The sequence below is a fragment of the Manduca sexta genome, chromosome 3 (genome assembly GCF_014839805.1).
Source record: "Manduca sexta isolate Smith_Timp_Sample1 chromosome 3, JHU_Msex_v1.0, whole genome shotgun sequence".
Taxonomy (NCBI): domain Eukaryota; kingdom Metazoa; phylum Arthropoda; class Insecta; order Lepidoptera; family Sphingidae; genus Manduca; species Manduca sexta.
The window spans coordinates 6513744-6527114 of NC_051117.1; the positions used below are offsets into that span (position 1 = coordinate 6513744).

The window sequence follows — 13371 nt, forward strand, 5'->3', positions numbered from 1 at the left end:
TGGATAACGATCCTAGAATCTTAAGGTTCATGGCTCAAGTACTCTGTTACTCTACTAATAACACAATAAATGATATTTAGGAACACGAGAAGGCGTACGCTGGTCTTATAATTTATCGGCATTAGAGAAAATGTCTGACTTACTTGCTCCATATTTAAGAAGTAGTTCAACAACTTTGATCCTGTTCTTCTTGCAAGCTATGTGTAGAGGTGTGAACCCGTTCAGGGCCCGTGCGTTGGCGTCAGCATTTCTGTTATAAACGTAAGGGAATATATAAAATGTTTCCATCAGTTTCGAATCTAGACAAGGCCTAAACTATAAAGACAAAAAATATGTTACAGAAAGAGAATAAAGACGTTTCAATCAGATTGATTTGGTAAGGGCATGACTCCTGTATAACTTAGAATTTAAAATACAGTCCATTAACCGCGGTTTTTGATGGTAAAATAATTCACGGATATCATAAAGCATACAGGTGGACAGATGATTTCATAAAAGTAGCAGGAGGTTGCTGAATGCAGGCCGCTTCCAATAGGTCGATGTGAAAATCTATGGGGAAGGCCCATGTTCAGCAGTGGACATCCTGCGACTGACGACGATGATAAAGCATACACCAACGTAGTCTTTTGAAATCAAAATTAATCCAGCTGAAAACAATCAAAATTTTCGTCCAAGGTAACATAATCACCTGTCCAGCAGCAGCTTGGCGACTTTAGCATGTCCGCAGTGCGCGGCGACGTGCAGCGCCGTGAGGTAGTCCACCGTCACGTCGTCCACGGGCGCGCGCCGCGCCAGCAGCACGCGCGCCGCCTCCGCGTGGTCGCCCTGCGCCGCCATGTGCAGCGGGGCCAGGCCGTTCTGGTGTGGGATATTTGGTATTTCAGATTCTGGTGCTGGTGTACTCTAGATTTTTTATAAGCTGTTGTCGTTGCTCGCAGTTTTTAGTAACAAGATAGAAGATATTTCACTTACTGGCAACCCCAAATTACCTAAACAAATCCCTGAAATGATTCGTTCTTAAAAAGCACAAACCTAATTTAAAAGAGAATGATATTATATTATGGATATATGTTGGCAACTTTTGAAACTTCATCATCCCAAAGTATGAAAGCCAAAATGAGCATTTCATTAAACAGCAGGCATCAACATGCCTGCTTCGTTTATTCACGCTTTTCTTTATTTTTTAGCAAATAAAATTTCGCACACACCCTTATCATCTAACCCAAACAGCACAATTTGGAATAAACTTAATATTCCAGTTGATTCTAAGTCATAATAAACATCCAGACTCACCTTACTCTTACTAGTGATGGGAGCTCCTCTGTCGAGTAGAGCTTCAACTACTCTCTCGTGTCCGGATCTCGCGGCGCAGTGTAAGGGAGTCAGCCCATCTCTAGTGCGCGCTTCTACGTTAGCGCCATTATCGCACAGCAGGGACACCATGTTTTCCTTGCCTAAAGTAAGCATTGACGTTAGATTTCCTATTTATTTATGTTATTGAGGGCACTGCAATGTCAAGTCCATGATTCCTGAGAGGGTTGTGCAGTCATATAAAAATTTAAATTAATTTATTCCTTATTTCACGAGCCTATAAATGAACTGCTCTAAACAACAATAAAAAACCAATTGTATTTTTTTTTCTCTTCTCACTTTATCATGTACTGTAGCTTTACCCTAAACTGATTGAAAAGAGTAACACCAGAGTTTCTTGCCCGTTCTTCTCTGGTGAGAACTGCTTTCCGAACTGGTGGTAGAGTAAATATTGACGAAATCTAAATTATGTATAACATTTTAAAGATTCAAATAAATCATTTCATTTCATTTCAGTGGCACCTGGTAGTAAGTAAAGCCAAATCATGTCGGCTAGAGTTAAATATCACCGAACGGTTGGCACAATTATGCCGGCCTGCTTAATTGTTTCTTTACTAAAATAATCTGCGACGGTTGTGCAAGTCACAAAATTCTTCATCAATTCAGACCCGAATTAAATTACATCGCGTTCTAAAATATTAATACCGCATAGATTCATGAGAGAATATAGACCTATTGCCTTTCTTACACCAGCTTTTTATATGTGAAATGCTAACTAGAAACAACACCCTGATCAGAACCCTCCAGCAAATTAGATACCAAGCTACAGTAGTTTAATTTTTCGTCTTCTTCTTCTTGCTGACCTGAAGCTAGCAAGACTTTACGATAGTGTTAACCGAATCTGGAAACTCTGGACATAATACATTGCTGCAAGGACTTGCTACTAAATTTAGGTTTAGAGCCCCTACTCAAAACCTAAATAAAGACCCTTCTTTATAAGATGAGGTGTACCTACCCCACTTAGCAGCGACATGCAGCGGACATATATTGTGTTTGGCGGCGCAGTTGACGTCGGCTCCCTTGGCCAGGAGCAGCCGCGCCACCGACTCGTTGCCGTAGTGCGCGGCGATGTGCAGCGGTGTGAAGCCTGACTTCGAAGTCACGTCTGGGTTGTGTTCATTCTATTCAAATAAAGGAAATTGCCTTAAGGTTATAGCTTAAGGTCCATTTTTCATACATTTTGTTTCACCTTTAATCTGGGTAACTAAACAAGTATTGACAAGTAAAGAATTTAAATTCACGTCTAGTTAGTGATTAGTTCTCGCAGTTGAAAGAAAAACGTAAAAATAATTAATATGCATGGATATTTCGGCCTTTAAAATTTCGTCGTATTAAATTATTAAGCTATAACCTTAATATATATAATAATACCACTTATCTATTATACACTGTCTATTCCTGAGTGATCACGGCCTCTATTAATTTCTTTTCATAACTAAACCGAATTACCGTATTGTTAGTTGTTGTTTTGCAATACGATAGTCGTGCTAAGGTTTTGAAATTGATTCCTGTGTCGAGTAAAATGATTTGCTCCATATTGGCGTGGATTGGAATTCGTGTCCGATTTGGTGATAGACTCACTCCTATCATAGAACATTCAAGGCGGAAAGTAAGTCCACTACTTGAACCTCTACCTATTTAGGAATTAAAAGCGAGAGTGTGTTTTTACCCGCTGCCGGTTCCATCATTTATTTCTAGATTACTAAAGCCTAAGTATGCACAAAAATCAATAAACTCCAATACATGAAGATAAAACTTTGGACCCCTTTCTAAGTACGTTGTATGCACGGATGAGTGTGAGATTTGGCATAATTAAAGTTCAAAGTAGTGCATGAAAATAAAATTTATGTTCAATCTTATGCGTTACAAATACAAATTTGAGAGTCGAATTTCGACCACTAGACGACCTTTAGTCAATATATACCCATAGTATCTCAAAATATCATGAGTAAATCCTGATATTGATGATGTATCGAGATTTTCAATTAAGTTTGAAAGCGTTTTCTCTTTTGATACTCTCAGTTTCAAAATAAAGTAGTTCGTGCATTAATAAGGTATCGTTGCAGCGAAGTGCAAATTCCGATTATGATTAACCTTTCAGCAGCAAGTGTAATATATTTTATGTTCCGATCCTTAAATCATTGTAAGGGCCGAAACTCCTTAGTTATATTTCTTTGACGTCAAACTTATATCAGAAAAGATGCTTTAAAAGATTTAGTTCAGAATGGTATACAATATGACGTATTGCTTAACCAAATTTGGAATCATATACCATTGTTGAAACATTGCGAAATGTCATTCCAACTACTTTATCTAATCTATACTTGCGCTCCGACTCTATTAAGATGATAGTAGATGACATTAGGCATAGAAGCTGCAACATATTCAAACTTATTTCCGAAGCACTCAGGGGCGCCGGGAGGGTGCAAGTAGGGGCACGTGCACCCCCTTGTCCAGAAATAAATCACAAAAAATATATGAATCACTAAACAAATCTGCAACAATGGAAACTATCGACCACAGATTTCTTTATGATAAGCATTTTTAAAAACCTGCGGGCTTTTAATTAAAAAAAAACCTAATGATATTATGCAGTATAGTCCGTAGATGCAGATGCCCCTCCCTAAAACTAATCTTTGCGGCGCCCATGGAAGCACTGTTAACTATAGATGCAATCATTGTTCAGTATTGATGCTGTTACTTACTTCAAGTAACAAGTTAGCTGCCTTCACGTCGTCTTTCTTAGCAGCGATGTGAAGAGCTGGTAGCCGTACCCTGCCTCTGGTGTCTGCTTCAAGCAAAACAGCCACCACCTTCTCGTGTCCTTGTTGCATGGCCACTGCCAGGGGAGTGAATCCATCCTGGTGGAAAAATTGATGCATGAAGATGCTCATTAATATTTATTAAATTGTTACGTGCCTAGTTAAAGTAATGTAAAATAAAGGGTCGAAACCATAGATTATTTTAATAGTTTAGTGTTAAATAAAGATTTTAAACCGAAAAATAATGTATTCAGTTGTCACAACAGCAGATTAGTCCTTCCAGAGACTCGCTGAGCTTCATACATTGGTGTAACCGCAGTGTAAAATTAGCCACAAAAATAGCTGAACAAATTTAAAGTTTCAAAATGCTTTAACTCATTAACTTCAATCGAAATATTCTTTTTCCTTTATCTAAAATAAAAGAAACCCTTCGAAGTTAGTGAAGAAAGAATTATTGTTGATAAGGATATAAACGGTTCAAAGCGATTTAAAGTTTTGATTTTTTTCAGTTACTTTTATGGCTGATGTACGTAGGCGATGGAATCACATAGGTTTTCATTTAGAGTTCCTGGAAGTATTTTAAATTTTTCAATCAGAAAAAACAGATTGTCTTGTCCAAATCTCATTCTTTATCGCATCATGGAACTACTCTACATAACCCCTCATAGTTAAAAAAGCTGATTTCGTGATACAAATTTGAGAAAACAAAATTCATTTCGTTCGAACCCAACTTCCAATTGAAACAATTATTTCAGAATACAAAATAAATATGATACAAGTAAATGAGAGTTCGATGCCCGACCTAACAATTAAACTCAACAAAAAACGTTCAAACAAATCATGGCTGATGAAAATTCCGCAATGCAGTGTTTATCGATTTCTACATGAAACTCAATGGCTAGGTTTTAATCTTACATTATATCACTACATAGTATAAAACAAAGTCGCTTTCTCTGTCCCTATGTATGCTTAAATCTTTAAAACTACGCAACGGATTTTGATGCGGTTTTTTTAATAGATAGAGTGATTCAAGAGGAAGGTTTATATGTATAATAACATCCATTAAATAGTGGAGAAATAGTGTTATTTTGTTATGTTATACGCGTGCGAAGCCAGAGCGGGCCACTATGTTTTTATATACAACGTTCACAGTTTTTCAATAGTGTATTTAGTATCAGCATTGCACCCGTGCGAAGCCGGGCGGGTCGCTAGTACATTATATTAGAGTATATGCAGAGTTCTATACGCTGCTTTCTGCGAAGTACAAAGTTCCCAATTGCGTTTACTGCGCGCTGGGGTTTCGCCGTATTTTGCGCACTCCGTGCGTTTTTAGCGCGCAGATTATGGTACAAAAATACGCGGTTTACTGAGCGTTTTGGATGCGTTTAAAGAGTGTCATGAACTCATTTAAAACGTGTATAGGTTCCTCACACATTTACTGGTTTACTAATGAAAGGTATAACGATAATGTCTACTGATTTAAGATGTTCGTTTCAAATGGTTTTCAACTTGTTCAACATGTTACCACTAGCAATTTTAAAACTGATTTTATTAAACTATACGAATTTGTTAGTAAAAACCAATACGGCGAGTCGTAAAATGGTAGTCGAACTCTTTTTGCAAAATTCTTCAACAAATATGTTACGTCAACTCTACACTTGAGTTGAATAAATGCAGGCACAAAAAGAAGGTTTACTTCCTTATTAATAAGGAAAGATGGAAAACAAAGCGAAGTGACTCATTTAATTATTACCACATTTATTAGTTTCCTATTACTTAATTTACTTGCAATTTCATTCATGACGGGTTCTTATTTGGTACTATTTTTCTTAATTACTTTACTGTTTTCTTCTCCATAAAATATTTCATCAATTAACTGACCAAACTTAGGTGTAAATGAATTTCTTAGCTTCCTTACGAAAATAGCTTTAAAAAATTCTTACCTCAGTGGCCAGGCTCTGGTTGGCTCCATTAGCAAGGAGAAACTTGACAACTCCGTCATGATTCTCCTGCGCAGCCATGTATAAGGGTGTGAACCCATTCTGGGACTGAATGTTGACCTGTAAAAAAAACCTTAGTTCAATTCTTAAGTAACTGATTGACGAGGGTCATGTTATGTTGGTGTTTTAGAAGTATGCAATTTTGCAATAACTTATTTCTTTTGGATATTCACCTCCTAGAGTGTTGTAATAGTTTATATTATGTAGGAATTCGAGCATTTAAGATACTCGTAGTAAGAACAATACAGGCGTCTAAAGATCAAATGAACGCCAATGCCTTCACGTCCGCGTTTAACGTGAAATATTCCCCTTAAAGCTGTATTGGATAATTCGATTCCATTTCAATTGAGATTCAAAATACCAAAGGTATCGTGGAGCCGTATTTTAAAGGAAAGGATAAAGAGTTGAAGGTGTTATTGTGGTCCTCGCCAATTTTAACTTTACTGACGGTTTTCAAAGGTCAGATTAATGGAGTAGGTTTGATGCTATCACGTCAGTGGAGCTGATATCTTATTTTCCCCTGAACAACTACTTTTATAGGGAAGCCCTGATACAGTTGTGTTGATTTGCTTATACTATTTACTTATGCCATACTATATTATTCATTAAAACTAAGTACTATAATAAATTAATTATAGTGATAACTTAGTAAAAAAATATGAATATGAATTGTGTTCGTAAATAACCAAATGCAGTGTGTCATTAGTCGTTATCATATAATAAATATTGCCTATAAGAATGATAAACGAATTTCATGAAGTTCCTTTGACTTCCCTACAAAGCGTGCGCATACGCACATATAAAAATAAACCATTGCGTATGACGCATAAAATCATCGTAATTCGGTAACATTTTCATACGTCGACAGATCGTTTCTCAAAGTGCTTCTCAAACTTATGATTTGTTATGACCACTGTCATATCCAGGCATATTTAGGTCAATGACATCACCCAATTGATTCCATTAAGTATTGATTTACATTGTTTTCTTATTTTATTACGTACTTGTGGATATTTATTGATTTTTTTATACCAAGATTGTGAAATATCGATTGTGCGCGTACAAGATAAGATGAATCAGGTATCCGCAAATACACACATTGCATCACGCTTTTATCCCTGAAGGGGTAGGCAGAGATACAACCATGGCACCCACTTTTTCCCTGTGTTTACTCTCTTATTATGTGAAAGGGGGCGAGGCTCAAAATCGGGCCTAATTCCAGCCTCTGAGCTGATATTGAGTAGAAAAACCCAATAACATATTGCTCCACCTGAGATTCGAACCCAGGACCGCAGAGCGGTGTCATACCACACACGCCTTACGCGCCCGAGGCAGTCTCGCAAATATCGCGAATACTGGAGGATGCTAAAGTTTCTGTACTAAACTATGTATATTTTGGCTCAGCTTTGACTACTTATAAATTTAAGCCATTTCTTGATCTAATGGAATGAGAATTGGTTTGAAAATACTATGCATTATGAGTCGCAATACCTAATGTCTTAGTCGTACCAAACGGCACAATATCATTATAGTTCTTATCCCAATAAATCTAAAGTCCTGTTTTTAATATAGATGCTAATGCTATAGAAAATTTCTCGAACTTCCTTGATTCTAAAGTTAACGGCAAGGAAGCAGACTGTATTAAAAAATTACAACCACGGGTTATTATAAAGATTGGGTTTTAATACCTAATATCAGCCCAAAGTCTAGAATTTGTGTCCGATATAGCGATAGGCTTAAATCTTACACCGCTGCGTACCCCTTGGGGTAAAAGCGTGATGTGTGTTACAATACAGAACTTTTCATATTTATACTCAGCTAACCATTGCGACTTCCAGCACTAAGATTTTCATCCTTAATACTCTGATAATAAAATTCATTTCATAGTACAGCACTTCTAATATAATTTTCAGTCTAGAATTTTCGAGAACATAAAAGAGCAACGCCGTCGAACAATAAAATCCGTCGTCTGTTTAACTGGAAACAAAGCTTGTTACCAGACTTCCTGCCGATATTAATGACCCATCAATTCTTCGGGTAATTCAGTCCACACAGCGGTAAAACACCGAATGGCTTCTGGAAATTGATTATTGTCGTTTGTTCTTTGATCTTGAAAGTCATGACATTGCTTGTATAATCCAGTTAAGCTTTTGTGAGAATGAAATAAAAGTTGTTTCAATTCAATTCAATTTTTAGATTGTGATTTTGCCAATGTCAAAGTTGAAAGTAGGAAAAGTTACGGTAATTTTTTATGGGTCTATTATTTAAAAAATGTTCATTACAAGAAAACACAAGACATACAAAGAAAATTAAACCTTAAAACAGTAGAAAAACCTTGTTGCTGATCACAATGTATCTGCTATTAAACTATTTTCTTCACTAGGCAAGCCTGTATCGAGTAAACCGTACTACGAGAATACAATTTGTATTCAGACAGCACTACAAATCTAAATAACATATTGTTATAATAAAAAATATTGTGACACTCTTTTGCTAAAAAAACACTGAGCATTTGACAGATCAGAGCAGTTGGTCGTGGACAGTCGCAGCGATCGGTTGGAAGGTTATTATGGCGAAAGTATTTCTGTAGCCAGTGATGGTTCTTTTTATTTTTTTTAATCGCCTCGCTTCGATTTCTAACAATATATTAAAAGGAATAAAATAAAATGGAAATAGAATAAAAATAACACGTACACATACTTCTAACATGGCTGGATGTTTGTTGCTAGCTCGGTTATATAGCCAGAAAAATCAATATTGAATTTACGTGTACAGCGCAGAAAGACGCAATACTTTAAACCTGCGTTTGAACTCAAATATTCCTCTTAAAGCTGTATTGGATAATTCGATTCTACGTCAGTTGAGTTTAATATACCAATGGAATCGTGGACGAAACTGGATTTAAAAGGAAAGGGCAACGTGTGTCATTTGTTGGACCTCGCCAATTTTTACTTATTGTCGCGTTTCGAAACGTCAGATTAATGGAGTACGGTCGATGCTATCATTTAGGTCAAGCGGACATATTACCTAAACAACAGAATACAGCGTGGATCTAGTCACTATTATATAATATGCTGAATTTCATGAATTTTCTCTGCCTTTTCCACAAACAAGCATCTATGAACGGAACGTTCAAATTTGTCGCTAACCAACGCCGGAATCCGACGGATGAGGGCGGCCCAGAGCCGGCCCTATGGCGCTCAATGGGGGAAGACTATGTCCAACGATTCCCGGCTGAAATGATGAACAGTTGTCCATAAACAGGAGCAACACCCCAAAAACAAAAAATGATGCACTACACTTCACTAAATTCCTGCTACACTTTGTGTTAAGGTGCATTATGTCCAGTAATAACACCGGCTTTGACTCCCCTTGACATAGAGAAATAGCTGACTAAGGTCAAACCAGGTAGCATCCAATGCTATATATATATCTTAATATACGACAGAATTAACGCCTTAATGACAGCCATACTGCAGTGGTACCTAACAATACTTGGTACAAGAAACACCTTTTCTTTTGAAGAATATCGTCTTTTATCCCTATCGCACTTACGCAAAGTAGAAGGGATATGTAAGATATTTATCGACTCGAACCATGGTGGTCTCCATTAGCATCTTTCTAGGATTCCTCTCTATCGTCATATGTTGAGGTAATATGTCAGATATTTACAATATTTTTCCATAATGGTCGCCAACAAACGCTGGGACCTCGTACGATCATGCCGAAATACGAGAAACTAGCTAAAAATAATTTTAGACATCTCGTCTGAACATAGGCCTCCCCTAAAAATTAATCATCATCATCATCACATCAGCCTATATCTCAAATATTAATAGACTTGTCACATGAGACCTATCTCTAGAGAGGGCTTACGTTCAGCAGTGGATTTCTAAGGCTGATAATGATCTTACCTGAGCTCCATTCTGTACAAGCAGCTTGACAACAGCCTCCTGTCCAGCTAAGGAGGCGATGTGAAGCGCGGTGTTGCCTTTCTTGGTGGCGGCGTCGATCGCCGCTCCACGCTCTAGGAGCTCCCTCACAACTTCCACGTGACCATCCTTGGACGCTAAGTGGATCGCATTCAGGCCGTTCTGTCGACAATTAGTGATAGTGTCTTTAAAAGGAAAGTGGAAGGATTGGATATAAACAGTTATATGTGGACATTTGGACAGTTTCTGTAGACATTTATTGGGATTTAAAAAATCTTTAGCCTCTTGTTAGATTCTGCCCGAATAAAAATTTATTCCCGAAATGAAAAGCATTCAGGATTAATCTAGTTTTGAATTAGTGAAATATTTTTAAATCGGTTAGGTAGTCCGAGATTAGCTCTTTCAAACAAATATCAATTTTATAATAAACATATTGTAAAACAAAGTCCCCAAAAGCTGCCTGTATGTTATCGATTTTCTCAAAATTTACCGAATGGATTTTTATGAAATTTGGTATGGAAATAGTTTAAGGCCCTGGGAAGGTTATATGCTACCTTATATCCCGGGAAAATATGTAGCAGGAGTTTTATTCCGGAATACTCCTCCACGTGGGCGTAGCCACGAGCAAAAGACAGTAAATATATATTGATATACCTTTTTATGATATCAAATATCTTTCTAAATAAGCCATCTCTGTCCTAAATTCCAACAGTTATATAAAATTTTCACCTTTACATTTTGTCCTTTTAACCAACGACAATGTCGTGACTATATCGCGTGACCACAGCATATCTGTAAGGCACTTTATATCTCAAACCATACTTTTACAAGCCAAAAAGGTCTCTACAGCGAACGAAATAGGGGGTATAATCGCTTGTAAACTTTAAGAATTTTCGCAAATTAATACGTGTTTATTACTTTATTTATAAATTTAATGCCGGGTCGTGTAAGGTCGCTATTATATTGTCAGGAGAATATTTCGTTACACTATAATGTGGAGAAATGAAAGGTCAAAGCTTTTTAATTGCTTTTACCACTCCGGTATTACACTGGAATTTATTACTGACTGGTGATTTTATAAGAACGATTTTTTATAATAAAATAAACGTATATTTGGTGTTTCGTGCTGATTTCCAAAGTCAAAGCTGGTTTATTAGTTTGCTTTAAGTTGTTATATTTATTAAGATAAATAAAACTTAGTATCTGTCGCTGGTTTCTGGTAGTAGGTAGGATAAAACCCGATATAATATCCCACGTAAATACGTCACGTTCCGGAATCAGTCTGTGTATATCCAGTTTTAAATAGGCCGGCATAATTGTGACGACTAGAGCTGGGTAAACATTTCTCGTCAATCGACATTCTATATGGACCCCTTTACTCTTAACATCAGGTGCAGAGGAGTCACTTTGCCGTGGCATATAAAAATAATAAAAAAAGTTTTTTATACTTACAGCATTGCTAACGTTGATGTCGACCCCTTGTTCGAGAAGGCTGATGATCTTCTCTATTTGGCCTGCGCGCGCAGCACGCAGGAATGCGGTGCTGGCGTCCGCCTGCGAACGAAAATTTGCTTTATTGTAACTATGTTAGAGGTTGTATTCCGGTAAAGTAAATTACATATATTGAAAAAAAGGGTTCACCCCTTAACACGTTCACTGCGCTGTGAGGTCTTATTGACCCATGTTTAACTTACATCCCGTGCGGCGAATTAAATAGTTCTTGTTCACCTGGTGCGGAAGGCATAACTTTAAGAATTTTTATTGAAAGAAAAAGACAAATAGACTAAGCTATTTCCTACTTCAATAGGAACACTTTAGAATATTAAATACAATCATGGTCAATTTGACCTCTCCCGCACCTAACGATAAATATTTCTCTCCAGTGCGGCGTGTGGTCAGTATGACCCCCACCCTCTGCACCCCACGCCCGCACTGGATGGTGCGCCCGCGCCATTAGTGATGCGCTGTGCAATGTAGGGGAGGCCGTCACGTCGCTCTCTAAACTAAGTGAAAAAATACGTAAAATATTGAAGCATTAGCTATGCTATGCTACGCTACTCTACACTATGAGTTTGAGTTTGACTATAATAATATTCACTACTGACCTTGGTTTTGCAGCTGAAACTAAAACCGTTTTATAGCATGTGCATGTGGGGCTATGTACTATGCATGTTCTGTTTTTTACAGCTGTCAATAAAAAACGAGGTACGAACAATCACATCCATGAGAAAGAAGACAAGAGAAGGAGATGTACTGGTTGTTACAATAATCTAAGATTAACGCTTTCTAGTATTGAAGCCGGTAAAAAGGTGAAGAAAGTTCCTACTATTTACAGACAATGCAACAAACATTTATGTTTACCGTGTTTTAATATAGAGCATAAAAATAATACCTTTTTATAAAATACAGTTATTAATTGTAAATTAGTATTTTATTTCAATACCTACCGCTTAGAAGTATAAATTTTAGTGTTTCCCATCACTAGTATTTAGATAGCTTCAGTGCGTTGTGGGGTCAATATGACACCACAAATTGTACCCTCTGTTTAGCACAAACTAAAGATGCGAGCTAAAGGCGCTGCTAGTTGTAAGTTGCCAGGATGTCGAACTAGCATTCCTGAATGCAAAAAACTCGGTACTGTGTACCAAACAGTAATAAAAAATATTTATATCCAGAAGTTTAGGAGAGGTTAATTTGACCTCACGACGCACTGAAAATAAGTCCTGTTTGGGTCAAAACTGCCCCATAACGCACCAGTTTAAAGTTTACATAAAATGTGTTCGCAGTGAACGTGTTAAAAAGAAAACAATAAAACACGTAGTGATTGATGAAAAATGCGAAATACTTTAAATGAGGTATGTACTTATAGCTAAAATAGAATTTTACAAAAAAAAAGACTATTATAATTAATATTCAAATTTAGTAATAATAAAAAAGTAGTTTCCAATTTAAAAAAATCGGACACAATTTTATTTAATCCGTTATGTAGGTAATACAATTAATTAATTTGCAATCATATGACGGTCTACATGTTTCTAAAGTCAATAAGGAAAATATTCCAATATCGAACCTAACTTACCTAAAGCAATATTTTACGACATCCATCATCCTACAAAATTTGATACCGTCATAAATATTATACCTAGGCTATATCACTAGATATAAACTAGGATAATGTGCTCGAAGCACGCGGTAGACAGTTATTAAATGAGTTTGTATAATTTCTACCATATTTGCTAACCTAGATAAATGCAAACTACAAAACTGTTATTTCACACGTGAACACATTCATTTTAAATATTACAT

At 36.8% G+C, this 13371-nt stretch overlaps 1 protein-coding gene across 1 annotated transcript in view; it reads right to left on the reverse strand.

The window, feature by feature from the left end:
* Window positions 1-11623, reverse strand: part of LOC115451861 (ankyrin-2) — a 54971-nt gene extending 43348 nt beyond the window's left edge. The window contains 8 exon segments of the mRNA XM_037438897.1: window positions 144-250; window positions 689-858; window positions 1294-1454; window positions 2327-2492; window positions 4077-4232; window positions 6077-6193; window positions 10048-10227; window positions 11518-11623. Coding sequence (XP_037294794.1) covers window positions 144-250; window positions 689-858; window positions 1294-1454; window positions 2327-2492; window positions 4077-4232; window positions 6077-6154 — 838 coding nt within the window. The 5' untranslated portion in view covers window positions 6155-6193; window positions 10048-10227; window positions 11518-11623.
* Window positions 11624-13371: the final 1748 nt, after the last annotated feature.